The 13,991-nt window shown below is 36.8% G+C and overlaps 1 protein-coding gene across 1 annotated transcript in view; it reads right to left on the bottom strand.

The window, feature by feature from the left end:
* The window catches only part of LOC108233143 (helicase ARIP4), a 49,916-nt gene extending 37,511 nt beyond the window's left edge, over positions 1–12,405 (bottom strand). Inside the window, exons 1-2 of the mRNA XM_025004885.2 lie at positions 12,260–12,405; positions 2,312–2,466 (exon numbers count right to left, since the gene is read on the bottom strand). Of these exons, the coding sequence (XP_024860653.1) occupies positions 2,312–2,417 (106 nt within the window). The 5' untranslated portion in view covers positions 2,418–2,466; positions 12,260–12,405. The remainder of the gene's footprint in view (positions 1–2,311; positions 2,467–12,259) is intronic.
* Between the last annotated feature and the right edge of the window lie 1,586 nt (positions 12,406–13,991).

The following is a 13,991-nucleotide window of genomic DNA, read 5'->3' on the forward strand; positions in this document are numbered from 1 at the left end:
AGTTCCACACACCAGAATCTGAGTTTTTGTTGTGCTGCAACAGAGAAATCTCCTGGAGCACTATCCTGCTGATTCAGATTTTACTTCTAAAGAAATGTAGCTACATTCAAGTAAGTAAAATGTCTCAGATACTGTTTGCACAAAAAATAAAGAAAAATCCAAAACACCCAATTGTAGTATAAATACATAAGCGTATGCCTTTAAGCACACTAAGTGTAAAAGACTTCCTCAAAAATTGTTTATTTTACACACTGGGTGCATCAGCATGTAGATATTCTCAAAAACTACTTAAGGCACCAAGCATAAAGTTTATTGGCAATAAGAAAGCTCATTTTTTTTAATACTGCTGTACATCCTCTGCTGCTTAATTAATGATGAACCTGACGAAATAGGCAATAGGCAACTACCACTGCTTTAACTTCGGATGCAGGAATGAATGTTCTAATATAAAACCCTGCATTATTCCATAAAATTACACACACCAAAACCATGGTCTTTATTTTCACCTTTTATTCGTAAAACTATGACAGAGTCACCTGAAAATGTAATTAAAGTGACGCCTGACATGCTAATCCAAACATGTGACTCTGCACAGAACAAACAGGATACATCCTTTAGAGTCTGCCACTAATTTTAACCTGCCAATTGATTAGGAAGACAATGAAAAAAAAATGAAACCACTATAAAATATCATGAGAGCGCAACTTCACATTTCTGCAAAAATGCCTGTCTGGATACAATTAGCAAATATTAAAAAAACAAATAGCAAATGCAATGTAGTATTTTTATCCTCTAGATGCATCAAGATCAGATTAGTAAAATTCTAACATCATCATTGCACCACTTCCAGTCTGACAGATAAGTCATTTAGCAAAAAATGACTTTTAATTTTAATTAAATGGCTTTTAATTCTTGAGCGTATGTAGGTCTGGAATAACATTTTTGCAAACTTGGTTTAAAAAAAACATTGACTGCCTGTCGGGCTATTATAGAAGTTCAAAACTACACCCGCCTACTACAACTACAGCTGATCAACATGGAAATATAAAACCATCTGTGCAGATGAAATGTTAGCTGATATGTTTTGTAATCACACAAGTTGCAGATTCTAGGTGCACAAAAAGACCCCCCAAAAAACTGAAATTCAATTCAATATGACAACATGTATGATAAAATCTTCAATACTCCCCCTGTAAACGTACAGACAAACAGTAACTAATGCACTGGTTACAACATTTCTAAAGTATTTTAACAACATTCTAAGGTTTTTTTTTTAAATCACAAATGTGTCTGTGTATAATAAAAGGCACTAAACAAATGTGAGTGCCATTAAAATGTGAATGGATATGAAGTAAAGAAAAGAAGCAGAAAACAGGACAGACACCCAGGAACAGGCAAGTAAGGACACATCAGAATGTACTGTTCGTCTACATAAAGTGTAGGTGTTGTGTTGTCATAATGCATTTGTCTAGCCTCTCAATATGGCAGAGTACAAAAAAAAAAGACAAAACAGCTATTCGCACACCAAAACTCAGCCTTAACAACATGGATTTCATAATGTAAAAAGGTTCTGGAGCTTAACATTAAAAAGTTGCTTTAAAAAAAACAAAAATGATCAAATCCAGAATTTATTTACAAGTAAAATCCAACTAAACACACGAGATGCATTTCAGTTATATGTTTAGCTAAACTAATCCATAAATAACGAGATTTCTGACTAAAATTGTAAAAATCAAAGCAGTTTTTCTCTCCTAATGAGAATGATACTACTCTTCATATTACCCACCAACAATTTAAATCTTATTGCCTACACACATAAACATGCTGCTTAAGACACTACACACACACACACACACACATTAGTGCAGACACAGACTCTACCCTTAATAGAGGTGCTGGATGATTCACCAGGTTACATAACACACACTGGAAACAGTTTAGTTTGCATCAGGACAGAGGACCGAACACTGGATCATCTCCATCTTGTACACAATTTTTCTGACAGTCGCATTGATTGCCTAGAGATATCTTTAATTAATCTCTTATTTAAATAAAACAAAGCATTTAACTTTCATCCCAAACTCATATTTTTGCCAATAAAATGAGCAATATTTCTTCAATGCATGTTTATTTTTTTGTTTCATATGCTAAAAGGAAGTTCTCGTTTCTTCTTCTTCTCTTTATCGTGCTAGAACGAATGTAAACTGTATTTTTTATTATGCATATGTAAGATTTTAGGTTGTTGATTGTTTCTGATGTTCATGCCAGTGTGTACCACGTGAACAGGTTTTAATTTATCATGTTGACTCACCGAACATTCCCCCATCTTCATCGTCTCCCTCATCTTCATCGATGATGTAGCAGATCTCAGTCTCCCTCTTCCTGTCTTTCAGTCGTTCCTCTTTGTCATCAGACATCCTGACCTGACGGCGACTGTTTTCTGAGAATAGATGTGTTAAAACACACCTGAAACAGAGAGTGTGTAGAAATTAAACGCACAGATGGTTAACACACACACACACACACACACACGCACACAAATGAACTTTGTAAACAGCATTTTGTTACTCCACAATTTGAATCGCAGCACTGACATCTTACAGGTCGTCTAATGTGAAGAAGACTCCAGGATAAAGGAGACTCCACCTTTTAGTTGTCCTTACTGTGAGAAATGCTGATTATTTGTATCTATCCTTTCCTAAACCTATAGTGTGTATCAACGCACCACCCCTATGACTGTTCAGACAAATCTAATCAAAAAGGATCATCCTTTGTTGGAACTAACGCTCTGCATCCCAACCATTAAGACAATTTAAACATGCATCTAAAGCTAAATTCAACATTCTTCTCCACCTCTCCACCACATTTCATGCTTCAGTCTGACAAACAGACTTGCAGGATCTTTGTGAGGGAGAAATATTAAAGGTCAAGATAACCTGCAGATGAAAGGCACTGCTAGAGAGCCAATATAAAAGCAAAATTTGACAAAAAGCGAGTGAGGCAGAGAGCTCTCAAGAGTCTCTTCAATAGTTTAAAAGCAGCATCTTTCAGCAAAAAAAAAAAAATTACTCTCACATCACTCGCTGGATTTTCTTTGAGCTGATAAAATACGAGCACAGAGTGGAGGAGCTCTTCGCTCTCAGGTATGGCTGGGTAAACAAAAAGTTCTGCCCTAGTTTTGTATAAAAGCCCTTTAATTAAAACATACTGAATAAACCTGAGTTATTATAAAGATATAATACACATTTGCAGCAGCAAATTAGAAACACAGTTAAAGTAACGTTAAGGAAAATTTGAAAATATATTCCTGAAAGATCTTTTAACACAAGTAACCTTCTCATATTCGTTAATTAACATAAACAAGAATCATCAATAGTTGTTTCTCTTGAATAAAAATACTGACTTGACTTTAGACAGTAAAGTTTATTTTTGGCCTCCTTTTCAGTTCATTTCACAGCTCTGACTCAGCTGGTTTTTATAAGCCTCAAATATTTACCTGAACTAAACTTCATTGACTAGTTGTTGGCCTGAGAATTAGTAAAAAAGAACCATGTAAAGCAACTTTTACTCTCCAAACCACTTATAGAAAATACATAAATGCACAAGACATTACTTTTCTGTTTAAAATGATTAGAATTGTAGAATATTCCAAGGAACAGATAAAAAGGGACATTGCAACATCTAGAGCACTTTGAACAATCTGCATTGTTAAATTAAACGTCCCTCAAATGTAACCTGATTTACAACTACACATTTTTAAAAGTAGGTCACATAAAACTTCAGCAGACAGCTTCTTATTAGCCTACATGAGTTCAAATAGAAGCCGAACCCACTTGATTCACTGCCATCAAGCTTTATGTAACCATATATAAAAAAGCAGCCAAACTATTCTGTTCATGTCAGGCTGTAAATTACACATTACATAACGCAGGTTTGCTGCTCTCAGCAGATCCATTTTGGTTCAGCATCCAGGCTGAACTCTTCGTCTTACCTGACGTGACCCATTTAACAGTCTGAAAATAAACTTTCTCCATAATTTTTTTACATTTTGTGGGAAATAACGTGCTTGTCTTTTGTTTTAAAGTAGATTTTGTATCAAACTAAAGGTGAATTTGTTTGATCCGCCTATTTTATTGGAAGTTTAACAAACATTTAGGTCTTTGCAACACAAAATTCAACAATCTTTTTATTTGTTGTTTTTAAAAAATATCTTAATAAACACTAAATTTTTCCTAGAAGTGTCTTCATCCACATTGGAACACCTAAAATAAGCCAAAATCTTGTAGTAATTATACCAGACTGATCTGTGGCGCTGTAACGCTACCTCAAAAACACCAAAAACAGAAAACATGCAAATAAAAGCTTGCACACAAGGTGCAAAACACACAAAGAAGATGATGCCCTAGGGCCAAGAGAGAAAACTTCTATTTTATTTGCCACACATTTTCAGAAACACATCTCTTTCATTTACAACTTGATCTACTGAGTTCAATCAGACTTGTTTCAAGGAGCCAAATCAGTAATATTGTTTTGCTTTATGCACGCGTCGAGCCGGAAGGTGTTCAAACAGCCTGGCTTGAGAGAACAAACCATTTATCTGCACAGAAACCACATTTCTTGAAAGCAGCCCCTGAAAATGGTTTAACTAAAAGACGCTTGCTGTTACTACCAGAGACTCCACATGCAGCCAAACAATGAAACCTTACAAGTTTTCCTGACATACATGGATCTGCATGTAACTCCATAACAACCCAACACCTACCTGCACGACCGAGAACGAGCCCCAAATACATCCTACTGTTTTTAACTTTTATTTGTAGCTTATTTGTGAAAAAGACTGGAACAATGACTGAAAGAATTCTTTAAATTTATTAGGTTCATGTGGAAAACAGAGTTATAAAACAAGATGTCTCAAACTCCCAAGGCTACTAAAAAGCCTAAATGTGAAAACATGTTCGGTCTTCAACGCAGTCTTTCTTTGTATAATTTCACACAACGAGGGAGGTCCAAAGATGCCTGATATGCAAATGCTGATTTGTGTCGTTCAGCACTGAGGTGATTTAAATTTTAATGAAAGTGGAAACAAGATGGTGAGGAGGGCAAAATGAAAAGCGGGGATTGTCAATAAAGTAAAGCATAAACGATGATTTCTGAGGGGTATGGACATAAACAGGGGGACATGTTTGCAAGAACGGGGGAGGGTGTTAAAGAAGAGGGGGAAGGGGAGCAGTCTGGTTGCCTGATGTCCTAAAACCACCCTTAAATACCACAGTGCTTGGAGCGGAGATAACCTACATTTCTCCGGTTCAAAAAAGTCGAGGACAACCCTGCATGAGACACGGCAGTCTGTATTTTTAATCCACAACACAAATAGTTTCACATGGCGTAAAAGAAAAAGATAACAATGTTCTGTAAATACGTTCTACACAATCAAGTCCTCTGAACATTTGAACTTTGCAAAATGCAGTTTCATAAACGCTTTTTATTCATGTCCAAGACAGCCTGCAGCTCAAGTTCAGCAAACTAACAAGACTGATGAGGAAATTATCCTTCACTACACTGGGTAAAAAAAAAAAAAATGCACAAAATGAACTTTAAAACACTAAAAGCTTTTCAATAATATAATTTGATCTCAATACCAAAGATTTACAGAGAAACAAAAACAAACAGAAAAATAAAGACGCAATTTTTAAATTTGTTTTTTGGACCTACTATTTGTTGACTAATATCTTCTAGTTCCCTTAAATATCACAAGGTTGGCAAATGTCTGTAATTTATTTTAGATGGCAGCTTTACACAGACATACAGTAATAACTGCAAATAAAATACAAAACTGTTGCACACTTTGAACAACCAAAAATATCATCTAATTACATCTTAACAGCCCTGTAGAGAAAATGGGGGAAAAAAATAAAAGAAATAAAATTGGGTGATAAAAGAAAAGAAGGCAGCTGCTTACATAAGCTGCCTTACGTAAGATCTGGCCAATATCGCCATTGCTCAGCTCTCTAGGAAGAAAAAATGTTACACAAGATACATGCCAAGATGCACGACAACTTCTTCTGCCCCTACAGAGCGTAAAAGATGAAAAATTGCTTTTTCTTATTCAAGCTGACCTCCAACACACTGACACCTGCAGACAGAGCACTCTGTATGTAGTCCTGACAAAATCCTTAATCCTCAAACAGCTCTGTAAAAACATGAAGACTGCCGTCGAAATATCTGAAACACAAAGTTCCACATATGATGGACGAAGGCAATCCCATACACACAATAACAAGACGCTCTACTCTAGATTCATAAAACAGAACGACTGAATGATCGCATCAAGGACTGAATACAAAAAGTGGAAATTCAAGAAAGATTTCGACGTGAAGCAGAGGAAGCTTCATTTGATGAAGCTGCTGAATTTCGTTAGAGTCGATGAGGGGTTTTATATCAGCTCTGAATGAATCACAAATAAACTTGAACAACATCTTTAAAGAAATTCAACTGAACCAACGTTTTTTTTTTAAGTTATTATTATTTTTGCCATATCTATAATCAGCTGAAAAGGATGTGATTGGCAGGAACAAAGTTTCCTTGCAGCCGAGACAAACAGACTGATGGCACAGAGCTGTAAAATCAACTGACCTCACTGCCCGTCTCATGCCTCTAATGCAGTTCATTTGCAAGAATAATAAAACCTCCAACGCTTCAGTTTATGGCCCTGCAAATGGATATTGTATAACATCTTTCTTTTATACGGGACCGGCTTACAGACCAATGTCTGCATCACATCCCCTCGCTTGTGTAACACAATTACACAACACTGAAGCCTGGTGGTGAGGAGGGAGAGGGTTAACCAATCAATTCAGGCTGTTTTGGTCCAAAACCAACCAGGGTACAAACACACAAACTCAGACACACACACACACGTGCACAAACAGGTCAAAAAAGAAGGCTGCATTAAATATACGCAAAACCAATATTATCTCAGTGTTGTTTCAAATATGCTGTTGTAGAGAAATAAAATGATAAGGTTTTAAAAACATCTTCTTTAGAGTTGAGACGAAAATAAGGTATTTCTTCTATGGGTTCATAACTATTAAAACAGTTTTATCTTTGAATTAAAACTATATTCATTTGATGCATAAAGGCAACATTTTACTGTAATTTGTTAAATGTAATTTTTGTTGCCTAATTTATAAAATTAGAAAATTACACTACTGAAATTATAATTTCACATCCAAAACATCATCAAAGTTTAGTTTTGTTAGAGTCTACAAAGTTGCCAATACTGGAACTGCAACACTTTGGTTAAGACTAAAATATATGAATATGTTTTGGACTGATTGCTGAAGTAAAAGCCCAGCATTCCTTGAAGGAATGCATATCGCCCGCTGCCTTTTATCCCCGAGTTTTAGACTGAAATCATCTTGTGCTGAAAAATGGCAGAGATGTAGTCGTTTGGGTCAAACCTTAAAAACAGCGTTATTTGCAATATTGCAAAATGTCACTTTTAAGAGATTCTGTTGCGAACAACTCTCAGCGACCACCACACCAAATTTGAGCTAAATATCTACAAACCAGACTGAGTTATAGCCATCTTTGTGTTTGCTAATGTTGATTCATTTTAATGGCCATCTTGAATTGATTTAACTTTAAAAGTTAATCAGTTGTAGGCATACATCCAATGACGACAACCACACCAAGTTTTAGGTTAATATCTGTAAAACTGAGTGTTTTTTAGTTTTTTTAAATTTAGTTTTAGATTAGTGGCAGCCATCTTGAATTGAGTTGACACCAAAAGGTAATCGGTTGTAGATGTACACCCAGTGATTACTTTCTGAGAGTTACATTAAAATTATTCAGATGCTTCATAAGATATTTTGGTAACAGACAGACACATATACCTACACACACACAAACACAGGAAAAACAACAGGCTTTTCCTTTTTGGCAGCAGGTAAAAACTACACACAGACATTTCCACCAATACAAAAATCTGCATGAGATTCTCTAATAAGAACTTCTTGACAAATATTAGACAGATTGCTACAGATATTAGTAAAATACTGATAAACCATCTGTTTTCTGCACATACGGAGCCACTGCTTTTCTTTCATGCACTGCATTGAAGGTGAACAGTTGCAACAAAAGCAAATTTAGAATTTGCTTTTTAAAAAAAGCTTCTTTTCTGTGTGTATGCTTGGATGTGAGGTACCATGCCCTTCATTCTCTGAAAAAAATCAATCTCAGGCTTGAGCTGAATGTGCAGTATTTACTTTCTAATTATAACTTGACCCTGCTCGAACAAACAGTCCCCCCCCNCATTTTATCTTTGAACCTATAAATAAACACTTTATGTTGATTCAGGATAAGTTTCTATTTAATTCTTTGCCACAGAGGCCATCCACATAGTGACCTGGATCAGTGACTAACAGTGACCTGAACCAACTTGCTTCAAAGAACATTTTTAAACCTTTAAACCCTGAGTCTGTCCCAGCTGAGTAAAGCCCACTCATCTGAGTGGAAATAAACTTGGAACAACCAACACAAACAAGGAAGCACCTATACCCACAAATGATCATCTTTAAGATGAGCTGAAAAGGGGAACACACCCATTACGTTCCTCCAATTGAGGTGAAAACCATGTTTATTTTTGTCAAACCCAGGCATATATGTAGTGAAGCTTGCATGTCAGTGGGGGGAAGGGTTGAGACGCATCAGAGAAGGGACCAAGATGATCAGCAATTGGATGCTGCTGGCTGCTCTCCAGCCAATCAGGAAGGGTTAAGTGAGTTCACTCAGGTTGTTGGGGCAGTGCAGGGGAAGGGTCTCATCTGTCTAAGCTGTTTGTGTTTTGAGGCCAACTTTTCTGCACTCTATAAATCAAAACAGCAGAAAAGAATCCCTGCTTCACAGCTTCATGATAAAGAAAAAAATAATTGACAAACATGTCAAAAGTTTTACTTTTCCTGCACCTTTAAAAATAAGTACCAAATTGTACATATATGTTTATGTTAATACAATTATTTTTTGCAACCAATTAGATTATTTAGTGTGTTACTATAACAAGAACCAACAGATAAAAAGTTATTTGCTGCCTCTTTACACAACTGAGTCTTCTGACCTTTCTGCTTAGTTATCAGTAGAGTTGAGGATCACAGTTCCTCAACAAAACCAGACGTGTTAATGCATGTTTTGCAGAACAGCTATAGGTCCCAAAAAGCAGAAATAGCAACAGTGAATTCAAACAACCTACAAATCAACTTTTTTGACTCTCATTTTTAGACCATACATTAAAAAATGTTGCTGAAAACATCCATTTAAAGAGAAAAAAAAGAGTCTTTTCTGCTAATCTTTAGTTTTATTAACTCAAACTGCACTATCAAATTAACTGCACAGTTGCATTTATATAATAGTAACTGCCATGTCCTTGCAAATGAAAGGTTTATGCAGTAAATAAGTCTGATAAATTAAATGTTGGGCATAGAGAGGTTTTAAATGCTTACTTTGTTCAGTCAATATTGGAGAAGCATCGGTCTGAATCTATTTCAGCTGTTCTCCAGGGCAGTGTTGGAGACGTGTTGAAGTAGTAACTGAAAGCTAATTGCTTGTGGAGTACTGAAATTAAAGAATACAAATCATTTCAATGAATACTGAAATGTTTTTAAGTTGTTGAATAAACTTATTTTGCTATTTTGCTCACAAATGTGTTGAAACCTGCTTTTGATTGTGCAAAGTTTTAGTTTTTCACTAAAAACAAAACTCAGTTGTTTTTTTAGCAGGATAATAAATTTTAATTGTGCAGCGAAGACGGAGTTTTCATTTTGTTCTCTCATACAAAATTAAATATTGAATTTAGTTTAAGTAAATACAAACCAAATGTATGCAGTTCACGCATTTAGTTTAACAAATGATTAAAATGTGAGAAACAGCAGAGGTCAGAACCTCAGCTGATCTGCATTTCTCCACTCCTCTTCTTTCTGCCTCAGTAGTTTCAAACTTTCAGGCCATAAGAGGGTAAGAGAGCTAGTTAGTCTCTCTGCTGCAATGTTTCAGTCATATCTGATTATGAGCTGCTGAGCTCGGTCAGAACGCTCCAACCAGCATTCGTCACTCCTGTTTCAGCTGATCTATCAGGCGTGCAGGTCAGAGCGACATCACAGCTTCCATCTTTCAGCCGAGGCCAGGAGAGACAGTTTTAATCAAACTCGATCATTCTCAGAAAATGAAACATTCATTTTATCATGACCTCGAATAACAAGTGTATAAATCTGCTTTCTATCCAACAAACAATAAAAATCTCTGCATGCAAATATGTTATTCTTTACAAAGTTAAAACAACTATTCTTGCTCTGCGGGTTTTGCTCGGAAACCTTTTTATGTAAAAATGATGCGAAAGATTTTTTTCTTAATCAGGTAAAACTTAATATATCAACAGTTATTCAAGAAGGACTTAAACGTAAATCACACAGCTTGTCACCAATGTGCAAAAAGTTTGATGGCACTGACCTCATTCAGGGGCTAAAGCAACACTTTCTGGTTGTTCAGACCTGTTGTTACAAACAGGTCTAATCAATCTGATTGTGATGGTATCGATAAATACAGGTTTAAACTGCCGCGATGTGAAATGAAAACGTTTCCTCTCAAACCAGCTTTGGAGGTGGTCTGGAGCACTTTATCTGCATACGTTTGGTAGTCTGAACACAATCTGTCCTGAGTCAAGCTGCAGGACCTCCTACTGAACTAATGTGACCTCTCCAATACAGCAGAGGAGATGATTGTTTTTGGACCCACTGTGGTCACTGTATGCTATAATGTGCTGTGTCAATCCGAGGACAGCAGTGTGAGCAGCTAACTCTTAAAAAACAGACTCTAAATTGAAGCAAAGTCTCCTAATGCTGACTGATGTGCCAAGCAAGCTCAGAAACTCTGCTCTTCTTTAAAAGACAAAAACATATTGAACAAAAGATTACAAAAAACTCACAAGAACATAAGGAACATAAATTATAGTGGAAGTTTGACAATAAAAAAGGTAGAAATAAAAAACTAAACAGAGGATAGAGGATTTTCACAAGTGTATGTGTCATGTCAGTAAATGTCTGATCCAAGATCTAAAAAAAAAAAAAAGCAAAGCTGGAGAATCATCTATCAGCAGGGAGGAGCAAGCAGAAAATTCATCTATTAGGCCTTAATCCACCAGCCAAAGATGGTTAAACATGATCCAAAATGTGACCTGAAACCAACGTGTTTGTTCAGCATTACAACCCATTCTGCAGAGGCTAAAGCACCTCTGGCTGCGGAGGGAAAACGTGCTTTATTTGATGCAGATTTACCAAATCGCTGTGATTCAGATAAAAAAAACAACAACAAAAAAACACCAGTATAAAGACAAGTAATTTAGCCTCATGATACTAGTTTTTGTGTAATTTAAAAAATAATTGACCAGTAGAAAAAAATGTTATTTCAGCAGCATGGGAATGTTTAAATTTAGCTTCTGCTGCAAGCTTTTTAATGCATTTTTTTTCTCATAAAATAGTTCCGATTTTTTTGACATGAGGATATGTGCCGTCACTGTCTTACCTGCATTAGACAGCAGTTTGAATGATCTCAGTTTAGAGAATCAAGGATGAGTTCTCCTGGGAAAGTCGAGCTGCTATCAAGGCTGCCATCTACTGCAGGTGAGAACCCACATTCAAACTGTAATTCTGTTTCTTCATCACGCTGATGTTTTGTGGTTGACCGTGTTGGCTCCAGAATCAGTAGTTATTGGTTCAGCCATCAGAGCTTCCTCTCACTCTGCAGTTTATTAAATTACAGGGCCAAGTCTTAAAAAAATAAAAATGCAAGTACTAAATCAAAGCTCTTGTGAACATCCCATGAAATTTCAGTTTCTGTAAAAGTCTTTAAATCATTGACTTCCCTTTTAGTCTGAAACACAGCCACACATCAGCTCCTTTCACCTCCGAGAGGACATTTAACCCCACAGATCTGTCAGCTGCTGGGTTCATCTCACAACTGATCAAACCTGCTTGGTCCACACGGACAGGAGAGCAGCCTGTTTCACAACACGGAGGGAGGCTGCAGCAGCAACACACACACACACACACACACACACACGCACACACGCACACACACACGCAGACAGACAGGAGAGGAGGGCAGCGTGCGCCTATTGTGTAAGGAAACACTAACGATCCAAACAGGGGGGAGGAAAGCTCTAACAGGCAATAAATCAACAAACTAAGACTCAAGCCGGTGTGTTTCTCACCTCCGCTCTCCGTTTCTGCGCTCAGTCCCTCCAACTAACACAAGCTTTTTGTTTCGGGAGCGCTAATGACATGCAGGGAAGGCTTGGCCGTTCGCACTAATTCACCGGCTCCTCTGCAGAAGGAGGTGGATCGGTCCTCTCGGTTCTGCTCTCTGAAGACATTACGAAAGTGCCGGAAGTACCCGAACACTCCAACTGTTGTGGTACCGGAGACCCAGAGGGTGATGAGGCCAGGACACGAGGAATATTAACCGGAAACGCCAATAAACTGCCTTTTTCTTCTACTAGTGTTTTTTTGTTTGTTTGTTTGTTTGTATTATCACAGTAAAGTTTATCATGCATTTTCGTTTGAGCTGTAAAAGTCCAAGATGTTTCACAAACAGTCATGTCGTTTTCTTTGATTTAAATGGGTTGTTATTTATTTAATAATTAAAAAAAAGTTTTAATGATAACACACTATCAGGCAGCTGAACCTTTAGAAGTCCATTAGATCCCATCACTGGCATGCTCTTAAAAATAAAACGTGATAAACTTTGATTTTATTTCATTTTTCTTCAGTCTTCAATAAATAAATGCTTAGGCTTACATGAAACTTTAAGTCTTTTGGAATCTTGCAGCTCCATTTAGAGCTAGTATCACATTTCCTTGCTTTTCATACTCATGGCTCCACATGAATACTTGTTATATGAAACTGGGAACTCCGTCACTCATTCATAGAGTGCCCCCTATTGGCCAAAGCTTAGCATAGCATGGACAGGTGAACACAGGAAGTACAGAACCACAGAGGAGTCAGGTCTGTGGACAGGATGAGATGGTTATATCATGTTCTTGTTCTGAAACATGAACACACCCAGGGGTTTTCTCGCTCTTCCTATTATTCGCTCGTCCATGGGTCAGATCAGTGTGTTCATCTGTTTGAGCTGCAGAAAAGCTGCCAAAATCTTCTGATTTAAAAACATTAGCTGTGACATCCATCTTAAATTGGCATCACTCCAAAACTTACCCACGTGTAGATGTTCATCCAATGAAAACTTTCTGAAGGTTTCATTAAAATCCATCCATTGAATAACTAGATATTTTGCCAACAAACAGACGGCACTGCCTGAAACGGTTAATGCCAAAGTTTTATGCAAAGATGTCACATAATGTGTAGGACTTGGAGTATGTGTTGTGAATGACTCACAGCTACTACCACATTTAAATATTTGCTCAATATATAAAAAATTGACCAAGTTAAAAACATTCTTTTTGTGTTGGATAATCTGTGATGTTCCCCCAAAATAATCAGTTGTAGGTTTACATTTAATATTTACATTCTGAGAGCTTCATCTGCCCACTGACTCATGAGATATTTTGCTAACAGACAAACAGTATTGAGGCAAACAGTCAATGTAAATGATTTAGACAAATATTTCATCCACTGAGTAGACCTCAGGGTATGTTGGGGACAGGGGTGGAAATTAAAAATTTTGTCCACCATCCACTATGGCTGGTGGACAAAATGTTTTACCGGCCACTATTTTTTGTTGTGACAAAAAGTTATTTCATATGATGATGATGATGATGGAGGTGGGTGGAAGCAGTTGTGCTGCCCTACAAGCTGAACAACACGCTGATCAACTCTTTCTGGACACTGCATGGAAATAACTAGATTCAATAACTAGATAACTAGATGTAATCTGTAGTGGATCGAGTGCATCATATGGGTTTGCAGTGAACTGTTGTAATATTT

This window comes from Kryptolebias marmoratus, linkage group LG8 (assembly GCF_001649575.2).
Source record: "Kryptolebias marmoratus isolate JLee-2015 linkage group LG8, ASM164957v2, whole genome shotgun sequence".
Taxonomy (NCBI): Eukaryota; Metazoa; Chordata; class Actinopteri; order Cyprinodontiformes; family Rivulidae; genus Kryptolebias; species Kryptolebias marmoratus.